The sequence below is a fragment of the Cyclopterus lumpus genome, chromosome 8 (genome assembly GCF_009769545.1).
Source record: "Cyclopterus lumpus isolate fCycLum1 chromosome 8, fCycLum1.pri, whole genome shotgun sequence".
NCBI classification, from domain to species: domain Eukaryota; kingdom Metazoa; phylum Chordata; class Actinopteri; order Perciformes; family Cyclopteridae; genus Cyclopterus; species Cyclopterus lumpus.
Genome location: NC_046973.1, coordinates 2,033,011 through 2,051,051, shown reverse-complemented (window position 1 = coordinate 2,051,051; position 18,041 = coordinate 2,033,011). Strand labels below are relative to the sequence as shown.

Sequence of the window (18,041 nt, the reverse complement as noted above, 5' to 3'; positions counted from 1 at the left end):
GTCCTTCACCCTCGTCCTTTACCAACGTCCTTCACCCTCGTCCTTCACCCGCGTCCTTCACCCGCGTCCTTCACCCTCGTCCTTCACCCGCGTCCTTCACCCTCGTCCTTCACCCGCGTCCTTCACCCTCGTCCTTTACCAACGTCCTTCACCCTCGTCCTTCACCCTCGTCCTTCACCCTCGTCCTTCATCCGCGTCCTTCACCCGCGTCCTTCACCCGCGTCCTTCACCCGCGTCATTCACCGGCGTCCTTCATCAGCGTCCTTCACCCGCGTCCTTCATCCGCGTCCTTCACCCTCGTCCTTCACCGGCGTCCTTCACCGGCGTCCTTCACCGGCGTCCTTCACCCTCGTCCTTCACCGGCGTCCTTCATCCGCGTCATTCACCGGCGTCCTTCACCCTCGTCCTTCACCGGCGTCCTTCATCCGCGTCCTTCATCGTCGTCATTCATCCGCGTCCTTCACCGGCGTCCTTCATCCGCGTCCTTCATCGTCGTCATTCATCCGCGTCCTTCACCGGCGTCCTTCACCGGCGTCCTTCACCCTCGTCCTTCACCGGCGTCCTTAATCCGCGTCATTCACCGGCGTCCTTCACCCTCGTCCTTCACCGGCGTCCTTCATCCGCGTCCTTCATCGTCGTCATTCATCCGCGTCCTTCACCCTCGTCCTTCACCGTCGTCCTTAATCCGCGTCATTCACCGGCGTCCTTCACCGGCGTCCTTCATCCGCGTCCTTCATCCGCGTCATTCACCCTCGTCCTTCACCGGCGTCCTTCATCCGCGTCCTTCATCGTCGTCATTCACCCGCGTCATTCACCGGCGTCCTTCATCCGCGTCCTTCATCGTCGTCATTCACCCGCGTCATTCACCCGCGTCCTTCATCCGCGTCCTTCATCCGCGTCATTCACCCGCGTCCTTCACCCGCGTCATTCACCGGCGTCATTCATCCGCGTCATTCACCCGCGTCCTTCATCCGCGTCATTCACCGGCGTCATTCATCCGCGTCATTCATCCGCGTCATTCATCCGCGTCATTCATCCGCGTCCTTCATCCGCGTCCTTCATCCGCGTCATTCATCCGCGTCCTTCATCGTCGTCATTCATCCGCGTCCTTCATCCGCGTCATTCACCGGCGTCATTCATCCGCGTCCTTCATCCGCGTCCTTCATCCGCGTCCTTCATCCGCGTCATTCATCCGCGTCCTTCATCCGCGTCCTTCATCGTCGTCATTCACCCGCGTCCTTCATCCGCGTCATTCACCGGCGTCATTCATCCGCGTCATTCATCCGCGTCATTCATCCGCGTCCTTCATCGTCGTCATTCATCCGCGTCATTCACCGGCGTCATTCATCCGCGTCCTTCACCCGCGTCCTTCATCCGCGTCATTCATCCGCGTCCTTCACCCGCGTCCTTCATCCGCGTCATTCACCGGCGTCCTTCATCCGCGTCATTCACCCGCGTCCTTCATCCGCGTCCTTCACCCGCGTCCTTCATCCGCGTCCTTCACCGGCGTCATTCATCGTCGTCCTTCATCCGCGTCATTCACCGGCGTCATTCACCGGCGTCCTTCACCCGCGTCCTTCATCCGCGTCATTCACCGGCGTCATTCACCCTCGTCCTTCATCCGCGTCATTCACCGGCGTCCTTCACCCGCGTCCTTCATCCGCGTCATTCACCCGCGTCCTTCATCCGCGTCATTCACCGGCGTCATTCACCCTCGTCCTTCACCCGCGTCATTCATCCGCGTCATTCACCGGCGTCATTCACCGGCGTCCTTCACCCGCGTCCTTCATCCGCGTCATTCACCGGCGTCATTCACCCGCGTCCTTCATCCGCGTCATTCACCGGCGTCATTCACCCTCGTCCTTCACCCGCGTCATTCATCCGCGTCATTCACCGGCGTCATTCACCCTCGTCCTTCATCCGCGTCATTCACCGGCGTCCTTCATCCGCGTCCTTCATCGTCGTCCTTCATCCGCGTCATTCATCCGCGTCATTCACCCTCGTCATTCACCCTCGTCCTTCACCGGCGTCCTTCACCGGCGTCCTTCACACTTGTCCTTCACCCTCGTCCTTTACCCTCGTACTTCACCCTCGTCCTTCACCGGCGTCCTTCACACTTGTCCTTCACCCTCGTCCTTCACCCTCGTCCTTCACCCTCGTCCTTCACACTTGTCCTTCACCCTCGTCCTTCACCCTCGTCCTTTACCCTCGTCCTTCACCGGCGTCCTTCACCGGCGTCCTTCACCCTTGTCCTTTACCCTCGTACTTCACCCTCGTCCTTCACACTTGTCCTTCACCCTCGTCCTTCACCCTCGTCCTTCACCCTCGTCCTTCACCCTCGTCCTTTACCCTCGTCCTTCACCCTCGTCCTTCACCCTCGTCCTTCACCGGCGTCCTTCACACTTGTCCTTCACCCTCGTCCTTTACCCTCGTACTTCACCCTCGTCCTTCACCGGCATCCTTCACACTTGTCCTTCACCCTCGTCCTTCACCCTCGTCCTTCACCCTCGTCCTTCACACTTGTCCTTCACCCTCGTCCTTCACCCTCGTCCTTCACACTTGTCCTTCACCCTCGTCCTTCACCCTCGTCCTTCACCGGCGTCCTTCACACTTGTCCTTCACCCTCGTCCTTCAAAAGTGGAAAATGCATCCTTGTGTATATGTTACGCGGTGTGGATGTAATCTCAAGCTTGAGAAGCTAAGCTCTCCACTCAATGGCCGTAAGCTTCTTTGGGACTGTGGACTATGACTGTGAGCTGCTGTGGACACTGTGGAAGCTTACCCACGGACCAGAGGCTGATACCATTTACATCCAGCCCGCTCATAATCACACACACACACCACAGTATTGGGCAACATGCGATCGTACATGTCGTGAGATGTCATCTCCTCTCCTAGAGACAGAACTCTCGGTGGACGATCGGGAGCGAAATGGGACGCGGCCCCCAGATTGCAGGATTTCTTTTGTTCCTTTTGCCCCGGGTAAACGGGTAGCAACACGTTGGCCTTCAGATGCGTCTGGATAACACATCACAGGACTCTTCAGTACCGGTGGGGAATTCATACTTGCACTCGGCGTCACCGGCTGCGACCGTTTCATTTCATTGCCATGCATACGCGTTGGCCGGTAACCCAGCAACCGGCTCTGCACCCTGACGGGGCGGTCGTGGCTCGAGGCGGTAGCGCGCCCCCCTGGTCTCATTTGGCTATCGGTCCGCTCCTCCACTAATTGAGCTGTGGAGATCGAGTGGAGCTGCAGGGCGCTCCCCTCTGACAACAAGCCGTGACCAACCTGCATGAGATCCCTGCGACTGGTTTTGGTGCATGCAGCCGGCCGGCCTCCACTGCAGTCTAGTCCATCTCGTGCACAGGAAACCCATTTCCATGTGAATATTGTCAGGAACATACGAGACCAAAGGAAAGTTACGAGCTTTGGGTTTTAACTGATTTGAAGGACAATTAGCCTCTCCGGCTCACTTCCTGTTTTACTGTTGATTCGTGTGCAAAATAAACAAATAAATAAAAATGAAAAAATGAAATCAACCCGTGGCTGGAAGCGGAGAGGACTCGAGAGCAGAGGAAAAACGTTCCCGTGGGCGTCTGAAATCGTACGGCGCTCATACGTCACAGCGACTCTGGACATCCTTCAAGGGCAGCGAGGAGGCTGAATGAGATCCGTTGAGGCTGAATGAGATGCGGTCTCAGTATACCTGACCCCTCCAATCCTCAGCTGAGGGTTCTTTTCTCCCCAGAGAGGGAGAGGGGTCAGGAGGTGGGGGGCACATACCATATCAGCCTGACTGAGACAGACAAAGAGCATCGCAGCGTATATTTGTACTTGAGAGGCAAAGCCACACACACAAGTCCTCCGATAGAATAAAAAACATTATTCTTCTCTCTTTATACGCCCTCGCTCACACTAATGTCGCGCCGCTGCCGGCGAGTCGCGGTTCGATTACGACGTTTGGGTGAAGACGAGACGCGGTAACTGGACTCTGCCGAAGAATCAATAATCTGTGTTCAAGCTAACGGGCCGCGCACGTGGAGCCGCGCACGTGGAGCCGCTTCCATCCATCACCGTCACGCTGTAATTACATAGCGACACATCGGTATAAATCTACATGTGCTCATGTTCCTCACCGCTTTTACACAGTTACACGTGTCAATAATTCATCAGTTGATCAATAATAATAACTTTCTTAAATTAAAGGCTTATAACTGATTCAAATAGTGCTGTACAGACCGTTATATACAAACTGCATCGAGGATAAAGTAGCATGGTGTTAATATACCCTTTAGTGAGTGTTTATTTATATTTATATATGTATATAAAAATATATTTAGTTTTATTAAAGATTAACATCTCAGTCGTAAGGAATTAATAAAACATTTTTGTTGACGGGATAAAAAATCACTTTGATGTTTAAATTGTTTGATGAATAAATAAATAAAAATAAAATGTAAATACAATCAATTTTGCTTGAAAAGAAGGTAACACATCATCCATCAGTGATATCAATAATAAATTGTTTTATTAAGTACATTTTTTTTATTGTTTATCTGCCACTTTTTACTAACTTGACAATAAAAAACACTTTGAGTAAGCAAACTACGCTTTGAGGATGAAAGCAAAACATTGTCAATCAGACAAATAGTTATAACAATAAACTTTCTGTCCTTTATTTCATCAGCACATGGTCAAGCTTTGGCTTCATTTAAACTATTTCTTCATGTTTTTTTGCCGCAGCTCTTCGATCTTGAAGGAATTTAACGCGTTTCCCACCAAATGAGTAAAGTGCACCGGCCGGCTGTTCTTGCCTTTTGGTGATTCATTGATTTTAAAATGTTGCAGGCGGCACCTTTAAAGGGTAACTCAATACTAAATCACAGGCAAAAAAAAGCTGCCGCTGCGCCATTTTCCTCCCCGGGGGGGTCTCTCAGGCCCCTTTGGCCACACCCCCAATCACTGATGTCACAGCAGGTGAACCGCCTCGGACAAAACGGTCCATTTTCACGACACCTGAAGCTTCACTTCCCCCCAAAGTGCTTTCTTTTAAAAGAAGCATCACACATCGCAAGATGTCACGAAGTATATTTCATCCTCCTGGAAAAGAAAAAAGAAAACTCGTTCCTCTCTCAAGGTCGTCGCATTTGCAGGAAAGACGGATGGAACGCAGAGCGCCGCGCCGGCCACGGTGATGGTGCCATCCTTCTGAATTTGAAAGTGAGGATGACACAAGTAGGACGTGTGAGTTTAAGTGATGAATGGGTCTGCGGCTCCCGCAAGAGCAAAATAAAGCAGAACCACTTAACTCTCGTCAACGCCGCACCACAGAGCCCCACCGGCCGGCGGTTACGCGTGTTCTCTCTCAGGGAAAGAACACGGTTCCTCCAGAGATCCGACTGCACGTCATACAAATTGAATTAAGACGTGAACTCTCCGTGGCTCTAAATCTCTGTGCAATATAAAAGTCCTGCACCTCTGAGGAACCAGCACACAACTCAGACACGTCTTTCTGTGCATTACGACGCAGGTATAATGCACAGAAATCAGAAACGAATTTCTTTGTTCCAAAGTGTTGGGTGAAAAAACGGCGAAAAAAAGGCGAAAAGGAATCTCCACGTGTTCTATGTACAGAACTACTCTCATTTGTACAACCTCTCTGCTCAGTGTTCAGCGGTGCAATCCAAGTTTCACTGAATTGTTGTCACGTGACTGTCGGTCTCACACGGATCAATCGTGGCTCCCTAGTTGAGCTGAGAAGCTCATAACTTCATGTTTTTTACGGTATCTTATTAGAGCAAACGGTTTATTCGAGACGATATTTTATATGAGATATATTTCTGGTAGAAGCATTCGTCACACATGATGCGTTCGTTGACCGTGGGAAAGATGAAAGATCTGACGTTTTTGTGCAGCTTCTGTTGCCAATTGTTTAAAAAAATAAACATGCTTTTTAATTCCTCTGACGGGTTTTGGGGTTCTTTCATGCTGGTCCCGAGCTAACTAACCGTAAAGGTCTTCTCATATCTCCACCTCCTCGTGATGATGTTTTCCTCCTCATACAGGGCGAGGGCTCCAACTTCCTTCAGCTGGGCTCCTCCATCGAGCAGCAGATCAACGGCATGTTCAAGGTGATGGAGGAGTACAACTGGGACAGCTTCGTGGTCATAACCAGCCTGTACCCGGGCTACGAAACCTACGTGGATTACGTTAAGTCCTTCACCGACACCAGCTACTTCATCTGGGAACTGCAGGACGTGCTGACCTTCGACATGTCCGCCGACGGCTTGAACGACGTCCGGGCGCGGAGGCTGCTGCAGCAGATCGACGCCCAGGTGCTGCTGGTCTACTGCTCCCACGAGGAGGCCCAGTACCTGTTCAGCATGGCGTCCGAGTCCAGGCTGGTGGGGGGGCTACATCTGGATTATCCCAAGCCTGGCGGTGGGGAACCCGGACATCGCCCCGCCGGACAGCTTCCCCGTGGGGCTCATCAGCATCATCACGGACCGGTGGAGGATGAGCCTGAGGAAGAGGGTCCGGGACGGCGTGGCCATCGTGGTGAAAGGCGTGCAGAGCTTTCGGAAACAGAGGGGCTTCGTTCCCGAGGGCCAGAGCGACTGTCACAACCCCGTCAAGCCGTCGGTCACCAACGACACGCTGTTCAGGTAGGCGGAAGTTCACGGGACTTCATTTCATCGCATTTCAACCGACGCTTCCTCGTTTCCTTGTTTCTGTTGCTTGTTGTCGAATTATCGTAAGATACATTGACACAAAATCAATCATTTTTACGATGTTTATGTTATCGACGTATCGTACGATACATGGACGCGACCTCCACCATTTTTACGTTATCTACTTATCGTACGATACATGGACACGACCTCCACCATTTTTACGTTATTGACTTATCGTACGATACATGGACGCGACCTCCACCATTTTTACGTTATCTACTTATCGTACGATACATGGACACGACCTCCACCATTTTTACGTTATTGACTTATCGTACGATACATGGACGCGACCTCCACCATTTTTACGTTATTGACTTATCGTACGATACATGGACACGACCTCCACTATTTTTACGTTATTGACGTATCGTACGATACATGGACACGACCTCCACCATTTTTACGTTATTGACTTATCGTACGATACATGGACACGACCTCCACTATTTTTACGTTATTGACGTATCGTACGATACATGGACACGACCTCCACCATTTTTACGTTATTGACTTATCGTACGATACATGGACGCGACCTCCACCATTTTTACGTTATCTACTTATCGTACGATACATGGACACGACCTCCACCATTTTTACGTTATTGACTTATCGTACGATACATGGACGCGACCTCCACCATTTTTACGTTATTGACTTATCGTACGATACATGGACACGACCTCCACTATTTTTACGTTATTGACGTATCGTACGATACATGGACACGACCTCCACCATTTTTACGTTATTGACTTATCGTACGATACATGGACACGACCTCCACTATTTTTACGTTATTGACGTATCGTACGATACATGGACACGACCTCCACCATTTTTACGTTATCTACTTATCGTACGATACATGGACACGACCTCCACCATTTTTACGTTATTGACGTATCGTACGATACATGGACACGACCTCCACCATTTTTACGTTATTGACGTATCGTACGATACATGGACACGACCTCCACCATTTTTACGTTATCTACTTATCGTACGATACATGGACACGACCTCCACTATTTTTACGTTATTGACGTATCGTACGATACATGGACACGACCTCCACCATTTTTACGTTATTGACGTATCGTACGATACATGGACACGACCTCCACCATTTTTACGTTATTGACTTATCGTACGATACATGGACACGACCTCGAACATTTTTACGTTATTGACGTATCGTACGATACATGGACACGACCTCCACCATTTTTACGTTATTGACTTATCGTACGATACATGGACACGACCTCCACCATTTTTACGTTATTGACGTATCGTACGATACATGGACACGACCTCGAACATTTTTACGTTATCTACTTATCGTACGATACATGGACACGACCTCCACCATTTTTACGTTATTGACGTATCGTACGATACATGGACACGACCTCGAACATTTTTACGTTATCTACTTATCGTACGATACATGGACACGACCTCCACCATTTTTACGTTATTGACGTATCGTATGATACATGGACACGACCTCCACCATTTTTACGTTATTGACTTATCGTACGATACATGGACGCATCACGACACGAGAGCCTTCAAATAATCGCTTCATCGCGATTGTCTTTGATTTTATCGTTGTTGCACGATTGAGATCAAGACTGATGGTCTTGACCATCAATCAGACTTGATTTCATTCTTTTCACACAAATGGTCATGTTTTTTGGACCTGAACAAAACAAATATTTTGCAAAAAACGACAACTCTCGTGCTTCACTTGCACATTCAGGTTTATACTTTTAAAAGCCACTGGATTGAGATCCAGGACGGTTTGTGGTTCAAGGATGAAAGAATTCAATGCCGGCTGTTAAGTCTGCAAACTGCAGCCTCTCTGTCCCTTTGGATGCCGGCCTCCTTTTTCTGACCCAACATCCACGAGAGGAAAACATAATCATGGATCGTTTGAAGTTTCCATCTAACAACTCATCCTGTCTTTTTTTTTAATTGTTAAACTGTTCCTTATTAACTCTGTTTGGGACGAGCAGAATTTTGGCCGAGGATAACTTCTCTCTTTAATTCCCGATATATCATAATAGACACATCAGAAATAGATTAGCATCAGTGGAACCCGCACATGAGGTCAAGAGTGGTTTATTTATGCATGACTTCCCATCTGTTTGCTGATGTAAAAACGTTTCAAAGCGACTGTCACACTTCCCCATCCTTCTCCTCGTGTCCTCGGCTCTGGATCTCTCGGAGACGGCGAAGGAAATTGCGAGGGGGGGGGGGGGGGGGGGGGGGTGCTTCGGTGACAGCGGATGAGGGCGGGGCTTCTCCTGACATTGAAATGTGCCTGAAAAAGTGCAAGAGCACGGTGGGAAAATCCTATTTTGTTTGGAAAAAAAATGTTTTAATCAGTAAAATAGTGTTTGGGGCGTCAGCTTTTGGCTCAAAAGGGAACTGAAGGTCGTTCAGGGAGAGGGGGGAGTGGAGTGTAAATGTGTGGCGTCTTCTCCTGCATTATGAAACATCTCTCCCTCTTGTCAGAAGTAATCCTCTCTTTTGGTGTCGGTTCGGAGCTGCAGGGGAGACAACTTTTCCTTTTTAAAAGTGGAAACGGTGAACATTATCTCGGACTTTGATTCCCCCCCCCTCTTACCCCATTCATCCCTGCTGGACTTTTCTGAACCCAGCGGGCACGACTCGTTGGCCGGTGACGTGAAGGTCGGCGAGACAGAACTAAGCACTCTCCATTAACTTTGTGGTCAGTCGTGTCTTCTCTGCAGCAGATCAAAGGCTAACATCCCCCGCGGTTCTCTGATTTGTCCTCAATTGATTGGACTTTATTTTTTCAAACAAGCTTCTGGTAATGAGTCAGCTCACCTGTTAATGGGATTATTGCAGATTACCAGATTAAATAGGCTTTTCACGCAGACAGAGCCCGAAGGCTGTTCTCCCTCCCAGCGGGATTTTCATCACCTCTGTCGGCCGCGGCGGCTGAGGTGAGAGGAAGCGCCGCCGGTCGGATATAACGGGATGTGAGTGATGACGCCGCGGAATCGGAGGAGAGAGACGCTCTCTTCACACTGCAGAAGCTGTCAGATAAAAAAAAACGTGTCTCCGTCGTGTCGCCGCGGCTCTCTGCTTGAGTGACGAGGCATTTTTTAGCAACGTTATCTAACGTGTTTTAAATGGTTTGACTGAGACGATTTATACGACGCGCGAGGAATGTGTCGAAAAATAAAAGCCATACTCTGTCAGTTGTAAATGAGGATAGAATGGGTGCTGGTGAGGAGTTCTCTTGTTCCCTGAACTGAATTTTCTTTTCTTTACAGGCAAAAGTGACCGAGCGGAGTCCGGGTTAAATACTGCATTCTGGCAATAATTTGAATCCATGTTTAATGCTGCGTTCACACCAAAAGCGTTGAGAATTTTTTCGCGCGAGTTGATCCCAAAAGCCAAAGTCAATGCACAGACGTGAATGTTTGAGAACGACGCAAATTGATAACTGTGTCCACGGAGTAAAGCCATGGAGATAAGCCACGCCCCCTCTTAGGCGCGAATGAACCACAACTTGTCGGGCGAGTAAACTCACGTGAATATTCGCAACGCTTTTGGTGTGAACGCAGCTTAAGGCACCGATTTGTGCATGAAAAGCATAAAACAGTGTACCGTTTGAATTTGAATGTCGCATTCAAAAAGCACGCGCTAACGAGGAAGCCATGAAACGTGTAGAATAAAAATAACACAAATATTTCTACTTAAAGACAAGAGGAAGGACGTTGCATTTGGTCCCCTGGCAACGACTTTCATGAAAAGGGACTTTTCAAACAATTATTGATCCCACTGCGCAAACTTTTCTCACGAGGCAACAGGCTGTAAAACTGAAAAGCATCTCTTGTGCTATTAAATTGAAAATAAATCAGAATAAATATAAGAATTAAACGTGTGCATTGGGAGGAAGAGTTTCATTCAGTTCCACTTTTACTGGATTTGTATGTGAATGCAGATTCTTTCATGTGTTGGTGCCTTTGCAGAATAAAGGTGAATGCCAACGGCACACTGATACCCTTAATCATCTTTAAGGGTCATCTTTAATGACCCCAAACAATAAGTTACAGAGAATAGGATTACACAAACACAGATGTATCACCATGTGCACCAAATGCAAACTTATAGTATAATACTTCATGACCGCCACAAATAACAGCAACGTGGAGTTCACAAAGAGGTGCAGAGGCTACCTATCATAATACGGGGGGTTCTTTTTAAGCGTTTCTTTCTACTAACACACTGCCGTGTGCGTAATATTCTGGTAAAGTTTCTTGGGGATCTGCATTCAACACAATCCCGATAGCATCCAACACCTTCAGTGTCATCTGAGCCGCCGTCTGACACCAATCTTTTTACGTGAATTATTAATGAAAAGGGAAAGCGTACAGATTTTTTTCCTTCCACTCCTACTTTGGGATAGCGAAGCTGAACATTGCCGGGTTTCTCACTGTAACTATAGTTGTTTCAGTAAAAGCCCGGTGTGTGATTTACACGGCAAAGTGATCATCTTTCCTCTTTGATCTTTGTTTCCCTGCAGGCACATGTTGAATGTGACCTGGGAACACAACGACTTCTCCTTCAACAGCAACGGCTACCTGGTGAATCCGGCCATGATCATCATCACTCTGGACCGAGAGAGGCAGTGGGACAAGGTGAGCGTTCATTCACCTGGTTGTCTGACGATTGAAACGATTAGCGGGCGCTATCGAGCCCACGGAGCGGACGCTCAAACGTTTTCAAACTTCGAGGAAGGCGACGGACACAAAAAACAGAGGACTTTTCTCTCCTCATCAATGCTTCATTTGTTTGTTCACAAAGAAACTGCAAACGAACAAAAGCATAAATGTGCTCCAGAAACGTGTGTCGACCAAATTTATTGCGACAGAATGTAACGAAGTTTAAAAAAACAATACGTTGAGTACATAAAGAGGAAGGCTCTGGAAGCAGATCCTTAGCATCGAGCATAACCTCTTATCGTACTAAACTTAGAGCCAACGTTTATTGAGTGATAAAACCACGATGTAAAAACAGAAGAGAGAGATTTCATACCTCACTGGTTTCTTCGTGAAGAGTCCACCGACACCGACGACTTCAAATGAAATACAGTTTTCTGACCACACCCACGAGTTCTACCTTCCGCGCACAAATCTGTCACTTACTCCCCCGATCTCTTCAAAAAGGCCCACGCAAACGCATTCATCTGGAGATGGAAACATTAACTTCAAACCACGGTAGTTGACTTACTCCACCCGTTGAAAAGAAGGCGTTCAGTTAAACATCATCAAAAGTAAACAGCCGCAGGCGGCTTTTTAAAGTTAATTATGTAAAATGTATGTTTACCGGTGCGACTTCCTGTTAATTTCCAATATGTCGTCGAGGCCGAGCGCTAACGGGAAGCTAATTGGTGACGGGAGCAAACAGAAGTCGATCAGAATGAATACGGCTCCAAATTTACGGGCACGTTTATTTCCAGTCGATGTTGTGTGGGTCCGTCAAATTATTGAAATAAATATAATTCTACGGTGAATCTGACGATCTTTTTCATACAATATTCAGTATTCAGGCATTCATTCTTTTCTAGTCTCTGATCTCTGATAACGTTACACTATAAAAAAAAAAAACAAAGCTAGGAACGTTAGCAGCACCGCTAACGGCCAACGGAGCTTCCTCTCAGTTACATTGTGATGCGTTCAGGCTCTATTCAGAGAAAATGAATTATGAAGCATTTTTTGGGGCTTTACACCTTCAGAGCGGTTTAAATCATTTTTGCGGATATAATCAAAGAGATCTGTGTCTGCCAACGTGGATCATCAACGATCGGCAATAATTAAAAAAACATACAAGAAACATAAAGAAATGTCAGTTATATTCTTAATTAATTGTCTTTTTTTCCCTCGCAAAATAATCAAAAAGAAGCCATAAGAGTATTGATAACCGATAAGCAGTAACGATACCCTTCCCTATTAGCGCGTTCCCTTCCTGAGCTCCTAGCTGAAGGGAGTCTCGTTCCCACACACTGACCTTTGAATAAACCTTTCATGGGGAGGAGAACATGCTCATTTCAGGAAATGAATCAATGGTGTTCGGCGATAGCTTTGCTGTGCTTAACTTTCTGTTGCCTCTGGGGGTCTTTTTCTCTGAGAGCTGAAAATCAATTCCACCTTCAGATTACCTTTTCTTCTTCTTCTTCTTTTCTTTTCTTCCCATCGTGCACGTTTCGGGCCCGATACCTGGCGCGTACGCCCCTCACCTGTCCAGTTTATTGAACTCTCGTGCAGTCTTTAGTGGTGTGCTGCTCCCGGAGAGCCTCGATGATTATTATTATCCAACCAGTCAAGGTAACTGTTAACCTGCAGGGTGATATGCGAGAGGCTGTTTTCTGGCTGCGTATCTGTGACACGCACACACACGGAAATAGTGGGCGGCTGGTTTAGTACAACCCCCCAAAAAAAAACCAAAGAGAAGGACAAAAAGCTAATTGAAGTATCCCCCCCCCCATAGTTTTTTGTAATATACCAACTCTGCTACGTGAGTGGCAGTCATTGTATGGTTCATTTTCATTTTAAAATAATACCCCCCCCCCCTTCCTGTCATGACATTGCTTTTTAATGGGCTGCGTAAAAAACACTTTTTTTCGTACGTATGGTCCACTATGAATGAGCGATGAAGATGTCGGCGGCACAGCGGGGTGGGGGGGGTGGGGGGGGGGCTTTTCATCTCGCCGTGATTGACTGGACTGAAAGCCCACGAGTGTACGCGACAGACAAACAGCAGGACCGATCAATATGACGGGCGGGAGAGAGGAACAACGGAAAAGTCTGGAGGGAATCGGGATATTTGCTTCCCCCCCCCCCCCCCCCCCCCCCACCCACCACCACCGTCTCATTGTGACACACTACTGACTGGTGCCATCAGAGTATATGTAGGGGATATTTTGTCCAGACTGACAACTTTATTTATTTATTTTAGTCCTCCAGGAAAAAGTCAAATATGAATGTTATTCAGCTCAAACTACCTCGCGACCAAAAGTAAATTCAATCACCGCGTGGACAGAAACATGATGAGAGTGTAACTGTGACACGTCTGTTCACGATCAGCTGTGCAGACCCCAGATCAGTTTACGGGAGTCACTGATCTGATGCAGGGTCAAAGATTTAGGAAAACCGAACACAATTTTAATGAAAATTAATTAAGTACATGTTTTTTTGGTTGTTTTTTTTATTACTGCATTTTCAATGTTTTTTGTGGATAATTAGACTGTAGCCGCTTCAGCCTGGATGCTTACGAATATAAAAAAATCATTATATGAATTGTGGCAACCGAAGCATCCTTTAATAAGCGCGTCTGATTCAGCATGAAGGCAACAATCATTGGGATGAGTTGGCGTTTTAGCTAATTGGGGGTCCAGCTGGCCCTCTGCGACCTCGAGTCCTTCATTTCCTGAGTCAAAGCGTGGAACCTCAACAGGTCACACGGCTTATCCAAACAAATGTTTAATTTCAGATCTTGATTACATATTAGGCACGCTTGAACGCTTATTTCCCCACAACATCCAATTAAAATTAGCTAACTGGTAACAAGAGCGAGAGGGTGGAATTGCTTTGGTTGCAGTCGATGTGTAATTGCACTCGTTACATCCCCCCGATGACCCGGAAAACAATTTCCTCTAAAACCGAAACCTCGCTGCCGCAACGTCCAGATGCACAAATCAGGAGGATGCACGATAACAACGTGTCCGGTTAGAGACCCGGAGACAAGCGCATTAAGATCGGAGGTGGAGATAGGCCGTGTTCTGGTTCCCTCTGATGCCGAAGACGCAGTTTGGTAACAGAGATCTCTCACCTCCTTTTCTCTCTCTCTCTCTCTCGACTCCTGCAGGTGGGAACCTTCGAGATGGGCATCATGCAAATGAGATACCCGGTGTGGCCGCGCTACGGCTCCTACCTGGAGCCGGTGTCGGACTACAGGCACCTGACGGTGGCCACGCTGGAGGAGAGGCCCTTCGTCATCGTGGAGGCGGTGGACCCCGTGACCGGCACATGCGTCAGCAACACCGTGCCCTGCCGACGGCAGTCCAACAAGACGGAGTCGTAAGTGATGCGGCGACGATGAACATCGTATCACGGCGTCAAACTTTAAAGTGTCGGTTCGCATAAACTTCAGGGTTACGGCAATTCATCAAATCAGCTGAATCCGCTTATCGAACTGAATCATTTTGTATTTACGTCAAATGACACACTGAAACTAAAGAGGACCGCCTCATCGTTGCACTTTACATCGAAAATGTATTAAAAGGAATTTCTTTGAGATATTGCATTTATGAGAGCGTTAACGTCCAGAGGGACGAACAGACAACACCTAAAGCAACAGCTGTCGCCGGCACGGAGGCATAAAGACAGCTGGAGTTACTGAGAGTATTTTTCAGGAGATACTTGCTCCACATATTTGAATATGTAACGCAGACCTGCCAATGCACATTCACGTCTACACTTCTATCTATGGATGGATGGATGGATAGATGGATAGATAGATAAGATAGATAGATAGATAGATAGATAGATAGATAGATAGATAGATAGATAGATAGATAGATAGATAGATAGATAGATAGATAGATGGATAGATGGATAGATAGATAGATAGATAGATAGATAGATAGATAGATAGATAGATAGATAGATAGATAGATAGATAGATGTATAGATAGATATATATAGATAGATAGATAGATAGATAGATAGATAGATAGATAGATAGATAGATAAGATAGATAGATAGATAAGATAGATAGATAGATAGATGTATGTATAGATAGATATATAGATAGATAGATAGATAGATAGATAGATGTATAGATAGATAGATAGATAGATAGATAGATAAGATAGATAGATAGATGTATGTATAGATAGATATATAGATAGATAGATAGATAGATAGATAGATAGATAGATAGATGGATAGATAGATAGATAGATAGATAGATAGATAGATGTATGTATAGATAGATAGATAGATAGATAGATAGATAGATAGATAGATAGATAGATAGATAGATAGATAGATGTATAGATAGATAGATATGTACCAACAAACCGTTTGCTGTCACCGAACCATCTTTAGTCAAGAAACCATCTCACAAACCCGACTTTCTACCAGCGTACAGTCCCACAAACACCATCAAATGTCAACGTGGCCATCCTAATTGAATTCATATCTAGCTTGAGAGCGCCATTAGGTATGAGCTTAAGCGCCCCCCGCGCGCCATTAGCCCGCCATGACTCTTTTTGAGGTGAGATACTCATTAGGCTGCTCGGCCAGAGTGTAAAATCCACGGCATCGCCCCGTGACCCAATCAGGGAAATATATGTGCTGCATGGTGGGGTATCAATTAGATGAGACGATTATGTCATGTCATCAATCCTGAACACCTAGAGACTGATATTGGTGCTCATTAGCGGGGGGGGGGGGGCTGGCCATTATCCATTACTGACAAAAGCATTAACGAGATGAGGGGAACGCCAGATGAGGCTCACGTCCTCTTCAGGACGACTGGAGTGCTTTATCGCTCATGCTGACCACATCGTGCTGCCGCTATAGAAAGTTCATAACTCCACTGATGGCACAATGGCACATTTTTAATGGAGCTGCAAAGATAGATAACGTTATTACTATATCGTGCTTAGATTTAATTGATTTATTTCAGTCTGTAAAATTACAGAAAGAAAATGTGCCCATTAAGTTCACCCAGACCCCAAAGTGACCTCTTCAAATGACTTATGTTACCCCGCCAAAGGTCCATAACCCAATAATATGCTATTTACAATTGCACACAATTACAGCGAAGCAGAAAATACTTGTATAATACTACATTTGAGGAGCTGGAACCAGCAGATGTTGAGCAATGTTCCTGGATAAGTGACCAAAACAACTAATATCTACGTTTTAAAAATGTATTTTCACACAAATACACAACATGATTTTGAAGGATCTCTTCGATGTGATTGGAAAAAAGCAATCATCGCTGCTCTGTAGGGTTTCTTTAACTGAATGACCTCCATGTCCTGAAGTCCCCCCCCCCCCCCCCCCTCCCAACATGGCTAAAACTCAGACCCACATCAGTGCTTTCTAAATAGGGAGTCATCGGTCCTGCAGGTTCTCCATTTCAATCCCTCAGCCCCCTTCAATCCCCTGCAGGAGGCCAGCCTGGCAGAGCATCTGTGTAGTTCCCTCATTCCTCCTCCGAGAGGCCTGACAAGCAGCCAACGGAGCCCCGACTGCCCAAAGCAGTTAGCAGGAGCGCTTCCCTTCGGGATCAGAACATTCTCAGGCTCTCCATAGATTTATTCAGAGGTAATGAATGCCCTGGTGAAGGGCGGTATTGACCTGGGAAGATAATGTCATCATACATTAACTGTGTTTAATGGTCGCTCGCTCACGAGTTGATTTAATTTAAAGCGGAGAGCGAGCGGAGCTGTGGATGAGTTCCCCGGAGCAACAGAACCAGGAACCAGCCCACTGGTTAAGGAAAGCTGTTCCCAAACCTTCTAACTGGATTCCCCAACAGGCCTAAGGACCCAAGGAGGGTTTAAGTAGAGTGCCTGGGTTTTGTTGGGTTTAGGTTCAGTATTAACACAATCCAATATGGTCCCTCCTAATCTGATGAAAGATATAAGATGATATAACTTTATCTCTGAGCAGACTGGTAAGGACTTTCAAGGCATCTGTGTCCAGGGGGCTGATTAATATTTTATAATCCACCCATGCATGCCAACGAGATGTTCCCTCTCAGATTTGTTTCATATAAATAGTCCTAGAGGCGTAAAGAGGTGAAGCTTCAGGTGAAAAAGAAGCAGCTTATCTCACGAGCTTGTGACTAGAAGGTATGGAGAACAGTTACCACCAGTGAGGTGCCTTTGAGCAAGGCACTACACGTATATATCTGCTCCAGTGGAATCACCAACAGACTGTACTGATGGAGACACTACATGTCGGGCCGTGTTGGCGACCGCGTGGTTGATCACAATGCGATTGCAAAATCCCCGGTTCAGTTCCAGCTGTAGACCTTTGTTGCATGTTAATCCTCCTCCCTAATTAATCACTTCTAAACCGTCCACCATTGAATGAAGGCCCAAACATACTTTTAAAAAAGAGGAGAGGAACTAGAACCAGACTGTCGACCCTGCCTGCTCAGTGGGGTCAAAATGCCAACTGGCTTTCACTGTACTTTTCAAACTTTTGAAGGTGATTGCAGTCGTACTTTA

The 18,041-nt window shown here is 46.9% G+C and overlaps 1 protein-coding gene across 1 annotated transcript in view; it reads left to right on the top strand.

Annotated features, from left to right (window-relative positions):
* Positions 1–18,041, top strand: part of LOC117735539 (glutamate receptor ionotropic, NMDA 2C-like) — a 43,822-nt gene that overhangs the window by 7,400 nt on the left and 18,381 nt on the right. Inside the window, 4 exon segments of the mRNA XM_034540209.1 lie at positions 6,070–6,413; positions 6,415–6,669; positions 11,315–11,429; positions 14,656–14,867. Coding sequence (XP_034396100.1) covers positions 6,070–6,413; positions 6,415–6,669; positions 11,315–11,429; positions 14,656–14,867 — 926 coding nt within the window.